General features: G+C 34.8%; 2 protein-coding genes across 2 annotated transcripts; one reads left to right on the top strand and one right to left on the bottom strand.

Annotated features, from left to right (window-relative positions):
* Window positions 1–2432: 2432 nt before the first annotated feature.
* LOC110801577 (H/ACA ribonucleoprotein complex subunit 4-like) lies at window positions 2433–4599 on the bottom strand. Its single transcript, XM_022006938.2, has one exon. It carries the CDS (start codon window positions 4448–4450, stop codon window positions 2651–2653), a length of 1800 nt encoding a protein of 599 aa, XP_021862630.1. The 5' UTR covers window positions 4451–4599; the 3' UTR covers window positions 2433–2650.
* Window positions 4600–9726: 5127 nt separating this feature from the next.
* On the top strand, window positions 9727–19826 carry LOC110801585 (aldehyde dehydrogenase family 3 member F1). Its single transcript, XM_022006945.2, has 10 exons — window positions 9727–10030; window positions 12508–12576; window positions 12977–13073; window positions 13886–14092; window positions 15043–15167; window positions 15911–16015; window positions 16706–16872; window positions 17651–17741; window positions 18123–18272; window positions 19497–19826. The coding sequence occupies exons 1-10, from the start codon at window positions 9848–9850 to the stop codon at window positions 19755–19757; spliced, it is 1455 nt and encodes a 484-aa protein (XP_021862637.1). The 5' UTR covers window positions 9727–9847; the 3' UTR covers window positions 19758–19826.
* The last annotated feature ends 414 nt before the right edge of the window (window positions 19827–20240 follow it).

Below are 20240 nucleotides of genomic sequence, written 5' to 3'. Positions count from 1 at the left end.
TAAATCGATCGGAACCCAAAAAGTTGTTACAACAGGAAACTTGTAACGCGACTATATCTGATCCGTTAATTTCGATCCGTTAATGCATGACCCGTACCCGACACCCGACCGGCATATAACCGTATAACAGAACTGACCAGACCGGACAACGACCCGAACACGATTCAACACCCGACACAATGTCAACCTGCAACTGATTATAACCCGATGAAACTTATTATTGACATGACCTATGACAACCCGTTATCTGATTTTACCTGATTTGTCATTGACCTAACCAAATAGTAACTTAATCAAGTTAATATTACATATTATTTTGAATAAACTTAACCTATTTGGTACTCCCTCCGTCCCGGAATACTCGACCCGGTTTGACGGCACAGAGTTTAAGGGACTTGAATTGACTTATTTAATTTAATAGGTAGTAGTTGATAGTGGGGTATTATTTTAATGTAGTTAGTGGGACATGGGTTAAGAGGTGGGGTTGGAGGAGAGTAGGGGTTGAATTTTTAATTATTTTTTGTATGGAGTAGGGGGTAGGTGGGTTGGGGTTGAGTGAGAAATAATATAATATTGTTAGAATATTTCCATTTTTAGAAACAGGTCAAGTATTAAGGGACGGCCCGATAAGGAAAACAGGTCAAGTATTCCGGGGCGGAGGGAGTAGTATGTAAAATCGTACATGATGTGATTCGCCTGTGTTTAATTAATAGTATAGTTATACATTTTACGCTTTAAAAAGTTGAGATGATCATCGATTATTGACTCGTGATCCCATATTAACTTTATATATGCATTGATTTGACAAAAAAACACGATGAGTAGGTTTAAATAAAACTCAAATTTGAAAAAAATGATATTAATTTTTACAATATAAGAAAAATAATTATAGGTTAAAAACTTGACTAGACTATACCTGATAGTTATCGAACCCGATCTTAATCCGTGTCAGGGAGTGCATTGATTCCGACCTAAATTTTAACCGACTAACAATTATCCGATCCGAACTTTACCCGTACCAAATTAACTGCTACAAGCTCGATTCAAACTCCACTCTATAAGAACCCGAAATTATACCCGACTGGAATAAGACTTGGCCCAAACCCGACCTATACTTAAAATGAAAAAATAACATGACATGACCCGGTGATAAAGTGACCCGACACGACCCGACTCGAGTAACCGTTTTGACAACTCTATCGAGAAGACAAAACATGAAATATGGACAAATGTAATAATATATATTAGTAATTAATAAAAGATTATTATGATTTAGTAAAGTAAGTAGTATTTGCGGCCAAACTCTCAGATTAGTTCATACTTTCATAGATAATATTTGGTTATTAACGATGATAATAATAATAATAATAATAAAAAAAGTAAAAAACTTGTGTTGTTTAGTTTGTAGTATTGATAATTGAGTTGTTCTTCGGTTCGGATTGGTTTTGGATATTCAGTGCGGATTGGTTGCGGTTAGATTCAAATTTTATAGTTATGTTCGGCTCGGGTTAATTCGGTTTCAGAGGAAGATTGGTTCAGGTTAATAAGGTCCAAGTAGATTTGCATACCGAGTCATTTCGGGTTAAATCAATTTCGGATCGGTTTCGGTTCTGATTACTTGGGTTTGGTGTTGATTTTGGGTCATCAATTCGGGTCAAAATCCGATAACGGATCGGATCATTCAGATCAGTTTTGCCCGGTCTAGTCATCAAATCATCACTTCTAATAATTAGTAAAAATATAATAAAATTGGAGGGCTCTATCGATCATCATTCAAGGCTGCAGAGTTATCAATCATTTTCATTATTGTTTTTAGCCATACCAGAGCACAATCTGGATTGGAAGCTGATACATATACCCCTGGATATCAAATAGTAACATATCCTGGGCTCCCATTGGTTATTTTCACATAAGCAACCCCACATGGGATTAAAATTTAAATCTAAAATAACAACCCCACATGGAATTTAAAATTCTAAACCAATCACAGGCAAGGGTATTATACCCAAGGAGTATATATAGCCTTTTCGATCTGGATTTCAATACTAAAGCACATGTTTATTAGAGTCCATGTGCATCTTTCACCTCTATCTTCCACTAACTTACCTCTTACTTAAATTTCTTCTCTTCTCTACACTCTTGACTGAAGGTCACCATACCAACAATTCGCTACATCAAACGACCCATACGTGTAGATGTCCCCACATACCATGCATGACCCACTGGTCATACGAGGAAATATAAATCAATATCTGATATGTATTTCACCCCACTAAACGGATGCCATTTTCAAGAAAATAAGCTGCCCATTCTTGACCATGGATAATCACCATGAAGATAACAGCAGTGTAGCATACAAGTTATACACGCTATTCCAACCATGAAATTAAGGTGACAAAAGCAAAATGCTGCAGAAATGAAACAAGGGAGCATGAAAAAGGTAGGATTATCATAACTCAATAAGTAAAACGGCCAAGGTCAAGGCCACAAGAGAACCCATTCAGTGAGCAAATCTAAACTGCAACATAGTTCCATTGAAAATACATTCAAACACTACAAATTAACAAGCTTAGATAGATAACTAGAGAAGAAAACAATACTGAGTAACATACAATTCTAATTTGCTATTTTCCTTACAAAACTGTTTCTTTTATTCTTCATCAGCATCTTTATCCTTCTTCTTCTTCTTCTTTTCCTTCTTTTTCTCACTTCGACTTTCATCCTCTGTATCAGCAGCATCGGCGTCACCATTCTCAACACCCTTGCTCTTCTTCTTCTTCTTCTTTTTCTTCTCGGATTTCTCCTCGTCTGATGAATCAGAATCAGCCTTTTCTTCTTTATCCTTCTTTTTCTTATCCTTCTTAGACTTGGACTTCTCTACATCAGGAGTAACAGCTTCCTCTATTACCTCCTTCTTCTTCTTTTTCTTCTCTTTCTTCTCCACTTCAACTTCCTGATCCTTCACCTTCTTCACTTTCTCTTTCACTTCCACAACTTCCTCTTCCTGAACTTTAATCTTCTTAGCACCATCAGCAGCAGGACTGGCATCAACCTCCTCCAATTTCCTCTTGTGCTTCTTCTCTTTCTTCTCCTCTACAACAACATCATCCGCCTCGGCCTTGACAGGTTCAGCAGGTGAAGCAGCAATGCTAGCAATCATGGAATCTCCACCAGTAGGAAGCACCACATTCCTCGCCCATTCAACAGGAGTCTGCTCATTTGGTTTACCATGCTTATCCAGCTTCCCATCTGCAATCAGCTTCTTCTTCATCGAAGCCCTTGGCCCAAGCCCCCATTTCCTCGGATAAGTATCCCGATCCATAATCACCCTCTTAATCTTGGCAACAATCCCATGATCACAAGTAGCCATAACTGCAGTTGTCATCTCAGCAATCCCCAACGCAATAGCTTCACCCTTCGTTGTCATCAAAACAATCTCTTCCCCAACTTCAATATCATTCTCAAATCTAAGCAATCCAGGAATCATCAACTTTGCTCCGTAACAGATAGCATTCACAGCCGAATCCTTCACAACCAGCCTCTTATAGCTAGTCAAAACAACCTCCAACGGCATAATAACTCGCCTCAAATAACTCTCATCCCTGTAATTATCATACATCCATTGCGCATCCATCACATCGTGCATTGTCACCATATTACTCTTCTCCCCCAAAATCCCCGACCGCACCCTCCTAAGTTCCTGCATATGTCCTCCCACACCCAACAACAACCCCAAATGGACACACAGTGTCCTCACATAAGTACCTGCCTCACAACTAATCCAGAAAACAACCAAATGCCTATCTGCATCATACTCAAGCAGCTTACTTTCATAAATAGTCCTAATCCTAAGCTGCCTTTTAACAGCGGAAATCAATGGTGGCCTCTGAAACACAGCCCCTGTTAAAGTTTCCAAAGCTCTAGCAACTTTAGCAACATCAGGAACAGCAGAATGCAATCTAGCAACACAGACATACTCTTTTCCAGCACCTTGTTGAGATTTAACTAAACGAGTAGCCCTTTCAATACAAACAATTAAATTCCCAGTAACCTTGGGATCTAAAGTACCAGAATGTCCAGTTTTCTCTACCCGCAAAATACGTTTAATCCAAGCAACAACTTCATGGGAAGAAGGATTAGCAGGCTTATCTAGATTAAGAATACCATACCTGATGTATTCAGCAAGGGGTCGTTTCAGGGGAGAAAACCCAGATGGAAGTGGAGTGTAATGCCCAGTTCTCACATTCAAACGGTCGTAGTTTTTTAGGAGAATTGGCCACTCAGAAGTGTCGATTGTTGGGGTGAAACTCTGTGGCTTGATTAGGAAATCAGTGTTGTTGGTGTCGTCTTGGGCATGGGAGTCTGTCGTTTTGGGGACGCCGTCATCAGCGGCGGCGCTCTTGCTCTTCTTCTTCTTCTTATCTGAGCGAGAGATTTCGACGTCCGCCATTGATAGGGGTTGGGGAGTTCGAAAATTAGGGTTTTGTTAGGGTTTGGGAATGGGTGGAGAAGAAGATGGAAATGACAGGGAAAGATTAAATTGGAGGCGGGGGTTTAGGGTTTTAGATATTCGAATAATTTTGGGCTGAGTTGTTGGGTTTTGGGTAAGCTTGATAGCAATTTGATGACTCTTAATTTCTTGGGTTGATTAATATGTTTGGGCCTTACTTTATACTTACTCCGTCCCTTAATACTCGCACCGGTTTGACCGGTGCAGAGTTTAAGATACTTAAATTGACTTATTAATTTAATGGGTGGTGGCTGAAGGTTCAAACATGAAGATAATTTAGTGAACCATGGCCCAGTTTAACTGAGGACGGCCCATGGAATGAAAACTTAATTCATTAGGAGATTAGTGGTATACTAGATCAGAAAAAATTTAATCAAGAATTTTGCTTAAAAATTTGGCTTGAGTTTCTGATTTTTTTTTTTTGCTTTTTTTAGGTTTCATTTTCTTAGATACAGGCTAGGATTTTCTATCTTGTGAATGTGCTATGTATCTTTCTGAAACCCAGTTTTATTTGAACCCGAATAAATCGAAAAATAACTGAATCTTTTTATGACCGAGCTGATTGAAAATCGTTGTACTAATAGTAATAATTGAGATTATGAATAACTTTAAGCGTAATAAACACGCTATTGTTACTATTATTTGTTGTAGTATGATTTTGGTTTGACTTATACGACATTTTAAGATTGAATTTGCCTATATGAGTCACACCTTACTAATTACTGAGAACTTTTAGATAGAGTTGTTAAAAAGGGACTCAAATCGGGCGACATATAACAAAAATCGAAGTAACCCGAAAAAAATATTCACACATTCAATCCGCATGAACATAATAATTCACACAATACATTATCCGTTTATATCTAAAATGATTATACCCAATCCGTAACTGACTGATAACCCATTTAACAACCCTACTTTTAGACGACAACCCAATCATCTCCGTAATATAGTCTTAAATTTGAAAGTTGTCTTTAGTTGGGCCTTGAACATTGACGAGATTAGGGCCCATATTTTCTTGGGCTTCTATTTCTATTCTTCGTTATGTACCGTGAATGATTTCGGTACTCGGTGGTGTAAATGGGTAAAATAAAATATTTCATCCGACTTTTAATACTCCCAACGTTTAAACTTTAAATTTAAACACTGTTCACATATTCTACTTTGATTATTTGTTGGTGATTTATATGTAAGATAACATATTATGTTGTGGGATTCTGTTATATTAATCTCAATGTGTATTTTCAAAATATCAATTTTTTATAATTTTTAATTAAAGAGATATAAAGATATTAATAACCAAAATTGTGTCATTGGCATGCATGAAAATATCAAACGTTGCAAATAAAATAACAGGGGAAATATAGAGTATTTAACAGTCCATATAGGTAGGAATGTAGGATAGGACATCCTATTAATGTGGTGTGTCGAGCATTGACAATAAATCTGATGATGAGAAACCAGAACGTGCTATTCGTGTGTTACGAACTTACGATCATACATTTTAGCCCTTTGCATTTAATAAGGTAATGTTTAGCAACTAATCAAGGAGAAAGCCAATGGTAAATCTAACGTGAATTAAAACTACGTTATTATTTTAAGGAGTATCATATTGCATGAGATCGAGTATACGTTATTATTTTGGTTTAAAGAGAGTTAAGGTAAGATGATAAATGGTGTAGACGAGATTTTATCTCAGCCAAGAGTCGCAAGACCTTAACTTGATAATTAACCTTTTGATTGTATGAATTAGTATTTAGTAATACGTAGTAGAATATGTTGCTACCGAATCATGCAATACGTCCATCTATCTTCTTTAGCGTAGTGGAAGAGACTTCACCTTTTTATTAGGCTGGGGTTTAAAACTTTTCTCTTCTCTAAAAGTGCCTAAGTTATTAAGCAGGGTTGGGTTAACCTTAGTGAGGTTTCAGTCCGCTAAGGTCTTTCATTTTACCTTTAGAATAAAAAATCATGATTAATTAATTCTTATCCAATTTCAGTGGATCTTACTTTCTTTTTAATGGTTTTTTACTTTCAACATCTTAGATGGTCAAGTAAAATAGATTGAAAGAATTGAAGACGTATTAGAGCATCAACAGCGGGACCCTATCGGCTATCGTACACTAACACAAATGCACAATGAAGATATTTACAGGTTAACACTATAGCCGGTCATTCAGGTATCAGGTTATTTTAGATCAAATTACTTTCGGGTCGGTTCTAATTTCGAGTAGGATCTATTTGATTATTGGGTGAATTTTGTACCGTCGTTTCAGGTCTAATTCTGGTTATATATCGGATTAATAGGGTCAGTTTTTGAGATAATGATCAATTTTGCCGGGTCTATTCCATCTCTTGGCCAAAATTATGAGAAACCAAGGTTTAAAAATTCAACAACTACTGAATACAAATGATCCAATTAATATTTAATAACATTTTATTTGTACATTTCTTAAAACTTATCCGGGCCTGACCCCAAATAGCCTCGTGGAAGATCCTTTCCTAGGGGCTTAGTTCATCACCATTAATGCTCACAAACACGTACTAGGGGGTGGAGTAGTTAAGACTTAAGAGTTGTCTCTATTAAAATTACAGGTAAACATCGATCTTTGCAACTTAAATTAGAAACAAATCCCAATAATGCTACTTAAATTAGACCGATATTTGTTATTCTAATATACTACTCCCTCCGTTTCTTTTTGTTTGTTACGTAGTTTTTTTTGGGTGATGATAAAGGTCGCAAGTTGCGACAACTTTTAGTTGTCGCAATCTTATGTTTCGCAGTTTAATTGGTACATGTAGGCGCCACGTAGGCTATGCGTCATCCGAATATTTTTACTACCAATGCAATATTTTTACTATGAAAATATATAAATAAGGTAGTCGATATAAAAAAGGAAAAAAAATAGAATAATAAGATATATCCGTTGTCAATTTATGATCTTAATAAAGATGGGTCTCCCCTGTCCTATACACAAATAAATAAGATGAATTGCAACCAACCATTTTCATAATTGTTCGGTCAAGGATCATGGTACAGTGTTACGTGGTTGCTTCATAATAGCCATCACGGTACATGAATCGATAAGGTCTCAGTCTAGTGGTTAAGATTGCGTTCTATTCACATGATTTTAACCTATTTTTCTTAAATTTATCTTATCTGAACTTACCTGAACTTATCAAAACCTAAGTTATAATTTGTAATTGGTGACCCTTATTTTCCTGAACTTATTTTATCTGAATTACAAACTTTTATATAAGGTTGTCTTACACAAAAGACCATCTTTGTGTCATTTAAGTTAAGCGATAAAATCAATTTGTTAAACACTATAATTAATTAATTAAGCACTGAAACCAATTAGTTAAACAATAAAACTAATTAGTAAAGCATTAGAACTAATTAGTTAAGCAATTAAAGTGGTCTTTCCGGTAAGACGGTTTTACACAAAAGTTACCGTATTTGAATTTATGTAAACTTTTTTTTTCCTAAAATAAGTGGAAACAGGGAAAACATAACATAACCTAAGATTGAGGGTCTGTGTATGCTAGGTTTCAGGTTCGAATCCCCCTACTCCCATGTACTTCCTCCGTTCTCAATTACATGACACAATTGTATTTTTGACACTATTCACACAACCTCCTTTGACTTCATTTTGTGATTTATACATAAGAAAAAATATAGTCGTGTGGGTTCTTATTAAATTCGTCTCAATAAATATTTTTTAAATATCAATTTTTTATATTTTTTTCTTATCCATAATAAAAGATATTAATGTTTGAAATTATACATTGGCAAACGTGCCTAAATAATTGTGTCATTTAAAAAAGAACAAAGGAAGTATAATTTATTGCCTTTGTGGCTCATTCGCAAAACAAAATAAAAATGAGCATCGTATATGACTTTTCTCGTAAGTTTACGATAGTCATTCTCATTATCACCATTCATTACCGACTATCAGAGGAGCCTTAATAAAAGTGATCAAAACTTAATTACTTATATATTGTACTGTATTTGACTAATCCTTATTTTTTCTAAGACTTTTTAAACTTATTTTCTCTCAAATAAGTGAAAATAGATAAACATTATTCGTAACATACTAACATGTGCTTGTCTCTGGAGGATCGACTCATTTACTCGAATTAATTAGTGGAATCATTATTTTAAAGCTAGATGGGGGAGTCTAATTTTGGGCCAACAAAAAAACGGTTACAACCACCCGTCCACAATGGCCCATGAGTCATGACAACGTGGAAGTCTTAATTAACTGAAATTAATTAATATAAAAAAAGATGAAATTGTTAATTTGCGATATTTTTGTTTCGAACTAGCTACGAATGTTCTCGACCAACGAAAATTAAGATTTCTAATTTGAATTAAAAAAATCGAGTGCCACGTAGATAATTAATTAGTGCCACATCGATATTTTAATTAATTAATTAATTACTAATATATATACAACTCCATCCAAAATAAAACACTCTAATAATTTAAAAAAAATCTAAAATAAAATTCAAACACTAATCTAAAATAAAATTCAATCCAAAATCAAACATTAATCCAATATTAGAGTGCCACGTAGGAAATCTAATAGTTTTGGCCAATGAAAAATAAGATTTTGAAATTATTTCTGAATTAATTAATTATTAATATGACACATATACAATTTCATCCAAAATGAAACACTCTAATAATTAAAAAATAAATCTAAAATGAAATTCAATACAACCTAACCTAATATATAAAATATAACAGTTGGTATGTATGAGAGTCTTATTTTAATTTAACAATTTATAGAATCCGTGCATCGCACAAGCTAAAATCTAGTTACAAATAAGGGCTAGAGATTCAAACATGTTACTTATTATACACATGTCTTTAATTTTCTTTACCACTAAACCAAGACCTTATCGATTCAAATATGTGTCAATTTGTCATGGAGAAATTAATACTTACTTTTTGTTCTATTCCACTTATTTTGTTATCTAAATTTATTTATCCGAAAAAAAAACTTATTTTTTCTGAACATATTTTATCTAAACGTAATTAAATTTATCCGAACTTGAGACCTATCATACATAAATATATTTATTAGAATTCATTGATATGAATTCAACAAACTGTAAATACACATAAATTAGTAAATGGTGTCCTATGGTTGGGGGAAAGCAAAGTAAGTAACGTCACTTAAATATTTAATCATCCCATACGGTTGTAAAAAAAAATTAAATATAGTAGTAGTACTACGTAATATTATATTATATTTATTTAGAGCTACTACTCGTATATATAAATCTTCCAAATTACAAACTATTAACAGTTCAAAATACATAAGCAAAATGGATGAGAGGGAGATGGAAGAACTAAGAAGCTACTTTAATGGTGGGAATACAAGAGAAGCAACATGGAGGAAACAACAATTGAAAGGTTTACTAAAGTTTTTAGAGGAGAGAGAAGAAGATATATTTCGAGCTCTTAAGCTCGATCTCGGTAAACACCCGGTTGAATCATACAGAGACGAGGTAAGACATCACTGCTTTGGCAGAACTTGATTTGATTTTGATACTGATGAATTTTCTCCGTCATTTTTCCTTTTAAAAAAAATTATTAGAAAGATTATCTAAGGGAGGTGAGAACATTGAGAAGATAAAACATTTGCTTTGGCGGAACTTGATCTGATTTAATGATTTTTTTCTTTTCAAAAAAGATTGTCTAAAGGTGTGATGGTAGATGAAAATCATGTTATATTTAAGAAATTAAGTATATATTTGGAGTAAACAGTTGGAATCGGTTCGATAAAATCCGGCTCGAGTTCCATTTGTTTGTTAATAAATCGAGTTTGAGCTTGAATTTATAGTTCAGTAACTAAACAAACTAAACTCAAATTAAACTCAGTGGTGTGTTCGGCTCGAAAGCTCGTGAGTTTATTACTTTGAATAAAAATAATGCATGTGTATGAGATTGTTAATATATTCTTCGATAACTACACCGTACCTAAACTATCTGAATGACAAAGACGGGAAACCTTTTACACAACAACTTGTCTTAGACAAAAGGAAATTCAGTGAAACACTACCTTTAAGTTTGGTGGTTTTGTGAATTGCTACCTTTTAAAAAGGAAATTATATTTTACTACCTTATAAGTTTGGTTTGTTTGACTAACACTACCATTTGACGTTTTTTGTTAATGTTTTACGTCTTTGGACTCCACTACAACGGTTATTTAATATGGCAAATGCACAAAATGACAAATGAACAGAGATATTTAAAAGAATAGAAGAAATACACGACGGAAAACATTAACGAAAAACGTCAAATGGTAGTGTTAGTCAAACAAACCAAACTTATAAGGTAGTTAAATTAAAAAAAGTTTTTATAAGGTAGCAATTCACAAAACCACCAAACTTAAAGGTAGTGTTTCACAAAATTTCCTAGACAAAATTACTATTTTAGTAAAAATCAGTACGGAGTAGTATATTATTGTGTTTGTTGTTGAAATATGTTTTTGTCAGTTTATCAGGTGAAGATCACTTGAAAAAGCACGAATCTCGGCTCGAACTCGAACGATTCTTAATCAAACATAACTCGATAAGAATTCTTAAGATCGAGATGAGTTCAAGCTCGAGTCCGAATTATCTTAAAAAATTTAACCAAACCAAATTAAACCGTGTTGGAGTTCTGTTCGATTCGGCTCGTGTACGTACACCCTGTTCTTGAAGTGTTTTTTTTCCGTAAAGCATCAAATTGTTAGTATGTCACTCTATAAACTTTCTTCCCATGCATTCGATATCTTCGGTGGCCCAACAAGAATACAAGATCGATCGATGAATCCTGGCCGTACAAATTATAGATCGGGCTAATAAATATGGGCGGGTTAGCCCAATGAAATTAAATTAACAGTAGATAAATCCGACCCGACCCGACCAGTGCATGAACCAGCTTAGAGTCTTAGCTGTCCACGTCATTAATGGACCACACACGTAGAAGGTAGACCCATGGGTTGAATTACTTGAATCCACTCTATCTAGTTGGGCCGGGAGGTCTTGTTTCCTTCAGAAACCAAACCAAACCAAACCAGACCGACTTAGTCTGTCCTGACTAGGGCCTATATATAGTCTAGTCAGGGGTGAACCTTGAACTGGTGAAGGGTTAATATATAGTGTTACACTGTTACTTGAAGCAACTCATGTTTTTAAGCTTGACGGAGCCAAAATTTTTGAACCGGGGCGTCGTGTGTCGACATTTTTAAATTGGGATGTCGACATGTTAGTAAATAGTTATTTAGTTTGTATTGATTTCCTTTTTCTAATATAGTCTAGTCTTGTTGTCCATATCCTGAGATAGATGGACCGTGGAGTCGTGGATGGACTATTGGTATAGTCTAGTCAGGGGTGAACCGTGAACTGGTGATCGAAGGGTTAAAATGTAGTGTTACACCGTTACTTGAAGCAACTCATGTTTTTAAGATTGACGGAGCCAGAATTTTTGAATCGGGGCATCGTGTGTCGACATTTTTAAATTAGAGTGTCGGCATATTGTAAAACAGTTATTTAGTCTGTATTAATTTACTTTTTCTAATATAGTCTAATCTTGTTGTCCATATCCTGAGATAGGTGGACCGTGGAGTCGTGGACCGATTATTGGTGAAGGGTTAATACCACTCCGTACTTGATAGTGTTACTTGAAGCTACTCATGTTTTTAAGGAATGCTTAAAATGATGACTTGTATTGTAACGTTATATCACTGTCACTTTCCAGTACAAAATGAATCATGAATTAAAAAATAATCATATCTATAATAATCATGTTGATTTTAAAAGCTGGTAACAAAAAACTGGAAAACTACTATTTATTTTCTTATTTAGTTTTGGTTGGTTTTCATAATAATCATGTAGATTTTGTGGTTTTTAGTTTTTACGGTTTTGTTTAACGGTTTAGTGCCACACCTAATTGAAAATCATGGATCAGCCACTTCCTGCTAATATTTTTTTTTTTCCAGATAGGAACACTGATCAAGGATGTCAATGTAGCATTAGATAACTTGAGAAATTGGATGTCCGGTAAAAAGGTAAGCTATTTCATTGGTACCAACTTTTCTAGTAAATCCAATAGCATCCTTATACTACCTCATCGTTTCTAAAAGTTTTTTACGCTTTGGAATATGAGTCTAAAATATGAAAATTTTGACCTTAAAATCTCATTATTATATATTTCATACATCAAAATGTTACATGTAAGATCTTGTTAGTTTGGTCTCGTTATGTATTTTCACAATATCAACTTTTTATAATTTTTCACATGCGAAATTAGATGTATTAGTTGTTAAATTTTGCATTGTAATTCGTGCAAATAGTAACTGTAAAGAACTTTAAAAAACGAATGTAGTATAACATTATTGGAACAAAAAATTTCAAAAAATAAATTTGTAATATTGGCGCGATTAATTAACCGTTAATTTGATTTTGCAGATTAAATTACCTCTAGCTGCATTTCGCTGTTCAGCAAACATGGTCCCGGAGCCTCTTGGTGTTGTGCTCATAATACCATCTTGGAATTTCCCATTTGGTAAGTTATTGGCGATTACATATTTTAGTCTATGGCTGACAATCCCTTACCCGATCTGATAACCCGACTCTAACCCAATTTAGTGAGAGAAACCCGAATTCGATCTGAATCGAATCCGAATGAACTGAAATCGATCTGATTTGACTCATTTATCATATCTCGTAGTAATACAGACTAAGTAATACAATATTTCTGATACTTTTTGACACAACCCAAAATCGACATGAAACCAAACCTGAACCTAACCCATTGACCCGAATTGACACCCTTAAATTTTCAATATTGGCGAGTACATTTTCACAAAGACTTTGGGGGTGTCACAATTTTCTTTTCCATTATCCAAGTTGGACGCTCGTGATTCTCATGCTCCTACAGTCCTACTTGAGGGGAGTATTTGTACTCGCCAATATAGAAGTTAAGTGAATTTTAAAATGGCACTGGCCCAGTTTGGCCCAAGGCAAGACGCGAAAATACCACGGCCCAAAACGGGCACGGGAAAAACATGGTCCGGCACGAGTGCAAAGCCGTCACCCGGAATAAGGCCCTTTTTTTGAAAAAGTCCGACAAGACCCGACACAACCCAGCCCGAAGACACGTGGGCTTGGGTTGTGCATGAGTCTCCTTTTGAAATTTCCGGCCTAACCCAACCCAACCCCACACAAAACAAAGTGGATTTGGTATCGGACCGGGCTCGTTTAGGCCCAAGATACAGACTCGGCCCGGACCACGACCATCTTCAGGTGAATTCATATAAAAGGGCATGCCGCATGCATAACGTAATCTTTAACTTCTTTTTTTTTTGAATGGTGAAGGTTTATCATTAGAGCCATTGATAGGTGCAATAGCAGCAGGGTGTACAGCAGTGATAAAACCATCAGAATTATCCCCTGCTTCATCTGCACTTCTTGCTGAAGCCATCCCAACTTACATTGATTCTGAAGCTGTTAAGATCATTCAAGGTGGAGTTGATGTTTGTGGCCAACTCTTGCAGTATAAATGGGACAAGATCTTATTCACAGGTCCAATCTTTTCACCTCTATTAAACATGTGTGAGAAATAATCTTCTATGAGACCGCAATATACGTAAGATTCGATTATGTCAGCATTAAAAAATGATAACTATTTGACTAAAAACTAAACTATTTGATCGAAGAGTATAATTAGTACAATAGAATATAACTATTTGATCGAGGAGTATAATTAGTACGGTAGAATATAACTATTTGATCAAATTGAATAAGTGTCTCCTATGAGACCATCATACGTGTAAGACCGTTGATGTCAGCATTAAAAAGGATAACTAGCTGACTAGAAACTATAACTATTTGATTAAAAACTATATTTGATCGGAAAGTAAATAGGAAAATATAACTATTTAATCACGCTGAATAACTATTTGATTAAAAATTATAACTATCTGCTAAGAAGTTAAAAGTTATTAGTGCATTTTTAATAAATATAGCAAGCTTGTTTTTATTTATTTTTTAAATACGAAGTATTTTGTTTTATCATTTACTTGTACATAATATATGTGAATATGTCATAAATATATACTTTATTTTTTTTTTTCAAAATATTTCACTCACTGGATCTGGCCCACCCAATATTACAATCCTGGATCCGCCGCTGGTTAAACCGTCATATAGTATAAGTTTTTGTATAAACGTTTTCCTTCCGTTGATCCACTACATACTTGTAAGTTCTCACTCGGAAAGAATATATATTGACGACCTGTTTGATAGGATGTAATAAACAACGCACATGTTTTTGGTGGCGGAGAGAGGGAGTTTAAGTAGGGTCATGTGACACACTTGTCCAAAATATTTACCTAATTGTAGTTAATTTTTCGTAATTTTTTTTAAAAATACTTTTTAAGTAATGATCCCACTACCTATACTATCTGTGATTCGCTCCTATATAATTTTACACTAGTATATTTTAACTGCAACTTAGTATTTCCTAGCTACAGGAAGTAGTCGAGTAGCACGAGTAGTCATGACTGCTGCTGCGAAGCATTTGACACCAGTAGTCCTGGAATTGGGTGGAAAATGCCCATGTATCATTGATTCTCTACCAAAATCTTGGTTAAAAGAGGTAAATTAACCATTTGTTGCTAGCTCAAGTATTTTTTACTAAGATCAAATTTGTTGGTGATATTTTATTTTATTTTGGTTTTGTTTCAAACAAAAATTAACTACTAATAAGATGTGGTAAGGCCACACCGACTAAATTCCCGTGAAAATGTGACCTTTAAGTGTCGGGACTTATATTATTTCCATCTTTCTTTGAGTGACGTCATAGTTAGCTAATCAATGTGCAGCTCTGTTAATTTCTCTGAATTAATGAAAACATGACACTTCCCAATTATCATTCCCAAGTAGACGGTGACAACTATGAACAATGTTACTTTGTTGGTAGCTCAAGTGTTTTGACTAGGGCTTTGTTTAGTTTAACCGAATTTGACTGAAATTAACTTATTTAAGCTTATTTTTGTTAAAAATAACTTATTTGTATGTTAAAGTACCTGGAAAAAACTTATTTTCACTTGACTTATCTGAACTGAACTTATCTGGACTAAGTTGTTGAAATATGTCAACATAAATCTGAGTTTATTTTTGTTGAAAATAACTTATTTGTGCGTTAAAGTACTTGGAAAAAACTTATTTTTACATAATTTATCTGAACTGAACTTATCTAAACTTATTTTTGTTGAAATAAGTGAAAATAAGTTGAAATAAACCGATAGAGCGAGCAAATTTGTTCATAATTTTAGTTGTTCGACTTGCTCATTTGTTACTTGTTGTTTTCCTTATTTTGGTTGCTTGAATCATCATCAGGTTGTCATTAACCGACTGTTAGGAGGGAAATTTGGAATGTGCAGTGGTCAAGTATGTATTGGAGTGGATTACATCCTTGTAGAAAAACAACTATGCTCATCTTTGGTAAGTATGATTTAGTTATGTGAAACAATTAGCACGTGATTAAGGCCGTGAGTTTGTGTATAATATGTCACACACTACAAAAAATTGTTAATAATCGTTGATTAACGATGAGATTTCCTGTCGCGAACCCGTCATAAAAGGGGGCCGTCGATAATGGAAAATCCCGTCATTAACCCGTCGTAAAAGACATTTTCGACGGTTGTTCCCGTCATTGTTTGGTTGTTATCCCTGTCGCAAATGACTTTTGCGACGGGATTTTTGACCCGTCGTTATTAGGTTGTCATTAAAGATACAAATTCTTGTAGTGACAGTTTCGACCTAAAGATGATACTGACACGGGCAGGCCTGAGGTTCGGCCCGGTCCGGCCCGACACGAAAGAGGCACACGCACAAAGTCGTGGGCCAGATCTGGGACACTGACTGTCGGACAGGGAACGACTCGACGTGATAAAATACTCTAAATTCATTATATTAGACTTCAGCACGGCGATTGGGCTTGACCCGACACGAGGGTCCACAGGCCTAGCCCATATTTTTGTAGTTTTTGGCCCGGCCTAACATGTTACAACTTACAAGTGGGTTTAACATTGGCTGGATCTGTTCAGGTGGCCCAAAGCACAGCCCGACCTGTCCTACAACCATCTTTTGTCCTACCCTTGTAATTAATTTGTATTGCCCTTGCGTGTTCAGATTGAGCAGTTGAAGGAAGGAATCAAGAGAACTTTTGGGGGAAATCCAGAAGAATGTGTTGCAAGAATAATCAATAAAGACCATTTTAAGCGATTAACGGGACTTATTGATGAATATGGAGTTAGACAATCTATAGTCTATGGTGGTTCATTCGACGAAGATAAGTTGTAAGTTTACTTTCCCCATTTCACATTTTAGTCTATAAGTCTATTTTATTAACGAATTAATTTTACCACAAACTCCGTATGACCCTTAATCTTATAAATTTGACAATAATTATATAAAATGTCACAGACTCTTGTTAGACCTGGTTTATTTTTATTTTTTGTGTTAGCACCCGGTTCACCCTTAGGGGCTAATTCGGATTCGGGGCGAGTTATGGGTGGTTAGGTTCCAGTCCCCTCCCAATTGTTGTTGCGGGGGATCAAACACGGGTTATCCCTATCAAGTTCAGCCCCAATCACCACTGAACCAACAAGCAATTGGTTGTTAGACCTGGTTATTGAACATGGTAGCTGTTGGGTAAAAGGTTATGGTCAAATGTAAAAGGACATTTATTAGATAGAGTTATTAGTGGACATGATATTTATTAGATAGGATCGACACAAAGTCAGAATATTAGCCCATGTAGTAAAAGAAAATAGATAACGTAAAAATAAACATATCACATTTCCATCCCTTTTTCTAGCTACTTTATTGACCCATCCGTTATTGACTTGCTATTAACCCGACTTTGACTCGCATTAATCCGACCAACTTTAGCCCTCAAAAAGTGACCTATAACAACTTAACCTAATATTGTCCAGCAACGACCCAACCCTGACCCGACATGCTCGATAACTAGGTCTATAGTTCATGTATACGAGCCCACTAGTTGGTGTAATTTATTAGAGTTGTTGACAAGTTTTCCAGAAAATTAAATACTATGTTTGTGTTGTTGGGCAGGTTTATTGAACCAACTATTTTGGTGGATCCTCCACTTAATGCTGAAATTATGACCGGGGAAATATTCGGGCCATTGCTCCCAATAATTACGGTACGTAAAATCTCCCATGCATCATCGATCTTGATATATAAAACATGCAACAACGTACACTGTAAAAATTTGTATTTTTTATGATAACCTAATAACGACGGGTAAAAATTCCGTCGCAAAAGGACTTTTGCAACGGAGATAACAACTCAACAAAGACGGGAACAACCGTCGCAAATGTCTTTTACGACGGATTAACGACGACGGGATTTTCCATTAACGACGTCCCCTTTTTATGACGGGTTTGCGACGGAAAATCCCGTCGTTAATCAACGATTATTGACCTTTAGCGACGGGATTTCCCGTCGTTAATAATATAATTTCTTGTAGTGAAAGTAACTTTAATTATTACTCAAATTAACAAAATTGTGATTATTAACACAGTTGAATAATATTGAAGAAAGCATCAATTTCATAAATTCAAGGCCGAAGCCACTCGCAATGTATTGTTTTACGGACAATAATAAATTCATGCAACGAGTTGAAACTGAGACATCGTCTGGTTCATTGTTATTCAATGACACAATTGTTCAGGTATGCACAATATTTTAACATTTTGGAGTTAGATGGACGTTCAGAGTTGTTTGATAAGTTTATTAACCATTAACTAGCTTTGGAGCCCGTTCAAAGAACGGACAATTATATAGTGTTTGTTAAGCCGTTTTTTAAAGTGTTAATTTTATTGAGGACTTGTGATTTTAGTTAGAGTATAAGATTTATATAAAGGTGATCAAATTTCTAAGTTGAAAAAATATATAAATTATGTGGTGAATTAATATTAAGTGTTAAAGAGGGAGATGAAGTAATAAAGGTTGAATATAAATTCAATGGTTAATTGATGTTGGAGGAGGAAGATGAAGTGGAAGATGTGTTGAAGTTGTAAATTGCTTCGTATAACAAACAACAACATGAAAAATAAAAAAAAAGTAAAAAAAATCCATGGATGAAAGAAGGAGGTGACACGTGTCATCTAATCATGTATGGTTATCCTTTTTAAATACTAGGTATAGATTAAAAAGTATAATTTTTCTAATCAGAATAATTTTTCCCATAGATGATAAATGCGTGATTGATTTGTTAAAAGGAAATTGCATGTTTGTACATTACAAAATTAATTATGCATTATTAGAGACGTATGAATGTAATATATGATGTGCATATGACGGCGTCTAGCATGTACAATTACATATATAACCTTATTTTGATAATGGTATCACTAGTTCACTACCACAAATAGATTTACGTCGAAAATAGTAACTAAAATATATATTTAAGTTAGACTAGGTATCGTTTCGAAAAACACTATCTAAAAACTGGTTTTGTTATGAAACACTACTTCAAAGACTAAAAGACCTAACACTATCCTCTTCTTTTTCTCTTACTTTATTAGTGTAAATACCAAAATAAACACTCTACCTTATTGCAGCCAACCATAGCCCGACCAGCTGACCCGGCCCGAAAAAGTGTGAGGTTGGGTATTTTAAATATGCATTTTTAGACCAAACGTCAAGCCTGACCCAAAAATGCTCGTTCGGCCAGCAAAGCCCGCACCAAATTTATGGGTTTATGCATGATTTTTTGTGTCAAAGCACTCGACCCGAATTCTTATTACCTCTATTGCAGCCACACAAATAAAGCTATCAAACAACTCTGAAATGTGCACACGTTGTCTTTTCCTTTTTCCTTTTCTTTTTACGCTATATATGCATAATATATACAAATATAAAATTAATTTCTCGATCCACCACTGAAATGCAGTATGCGGCCGACACGGCCCCATTTGGAGGGGTGGGAGAAAGTGGATTTGGAAGATACCATGGCAAGTTTACATTTGATACATTCAGCCATGAGAAACCTGTGTTGAAGAGATCATTATTCCCAGATTTTTGGTTTCGTTATCCTCCGTGGACCAATAAGAAGCTAGAACTCTTGAGAGCTGCATTTGCTTTCCAATATTTCTATGTACTTCTAATTGCTTTGGGTTTAAAGAAGCCTAGGAAACTTCCTACCCATATTTAAGCATTTTAAATTAAATATTGTATAAGTGTAACGGTATAAGTATGATATATTCTATATTTTATTTAAGTCCGTGTGATGCATGACTCGAAAATAGAGAATGAAATTATAAGTAATGTACTAATGTTTGAGGTTTACAATTTGTACGAAAATTATACATTTTTTAATTGGGTAGTAAAAAGTTACTCAATTCATAGTATCACAATAATTCTCGACCATTTATTGAAAAACTTGTAAAATAAAGTTTGTGCACAGTATACCTGGATGCATCTGATATGCTCTACAATTCATAGCATAAACCTTAAGTTTTGAAAACCTTAAGTTTTTTTTTTTTTTTTGACAAGGAAAACCTTAAGTTATGACTTCAAAATTAATGAAAACTCAGTCATGCATGCAATATGAACCTAATTACTACAATTGGGCTCAATTTTAATATTTCGTTGCTTATTCAATTTATCCAATTTTCGTTAAACCCTAAATATGTAA

This window comes from Spinacia oleracea, chromosome 4, assembly GCF_020520425.1.
Source record: "Spinacia oleracea cultivar Varoflay chromosome 4, BTI_SOV_V1, whole genome shotgun sequence".
In the NCBI taxonomy this organism is placed as follows: Eukaryota; Viridiplantae; Streptophyta; class Magnoliopsida; order Caryophyllales; family Amaranthaceae; genus Spinacia; species Spinacia oleracea.
This window is presented reverse-complemented; position numbering and strand designations above follow the sequence as displayed.

Bases quoted from the DNA above. Each gene is read 5' to 3' on its own strand.
- LOC110801577 (XM_022006938.2), bottom strand. From the start codon at position 4,450: ATGGCGGACGTCGAAATCTCTCGCTCAGATAAGAAGAAGAAGAAGAGC.
- LOC110801585 (XM_022006945.2), top strand. From the start codon at position 9,848: ATGGATGAGAGGGAGATGGAAGAACTAAGAAGCTACTTTAATGGTGGG. The intron at 16,873-17,650 runs GTAAGTTTACTT...GTTGTTGGGCAG, and splicing joins TCATTCGACGAAGATAAGTT to GTTTATTGAACCAACTATTT. The intron at 17,742-18,122 runs GTACGTAAAATC...TTATTAACACAG, and splicing joins CATTGCTCCCAATAATTACG to TTGAATAATATTGAAGAAAG.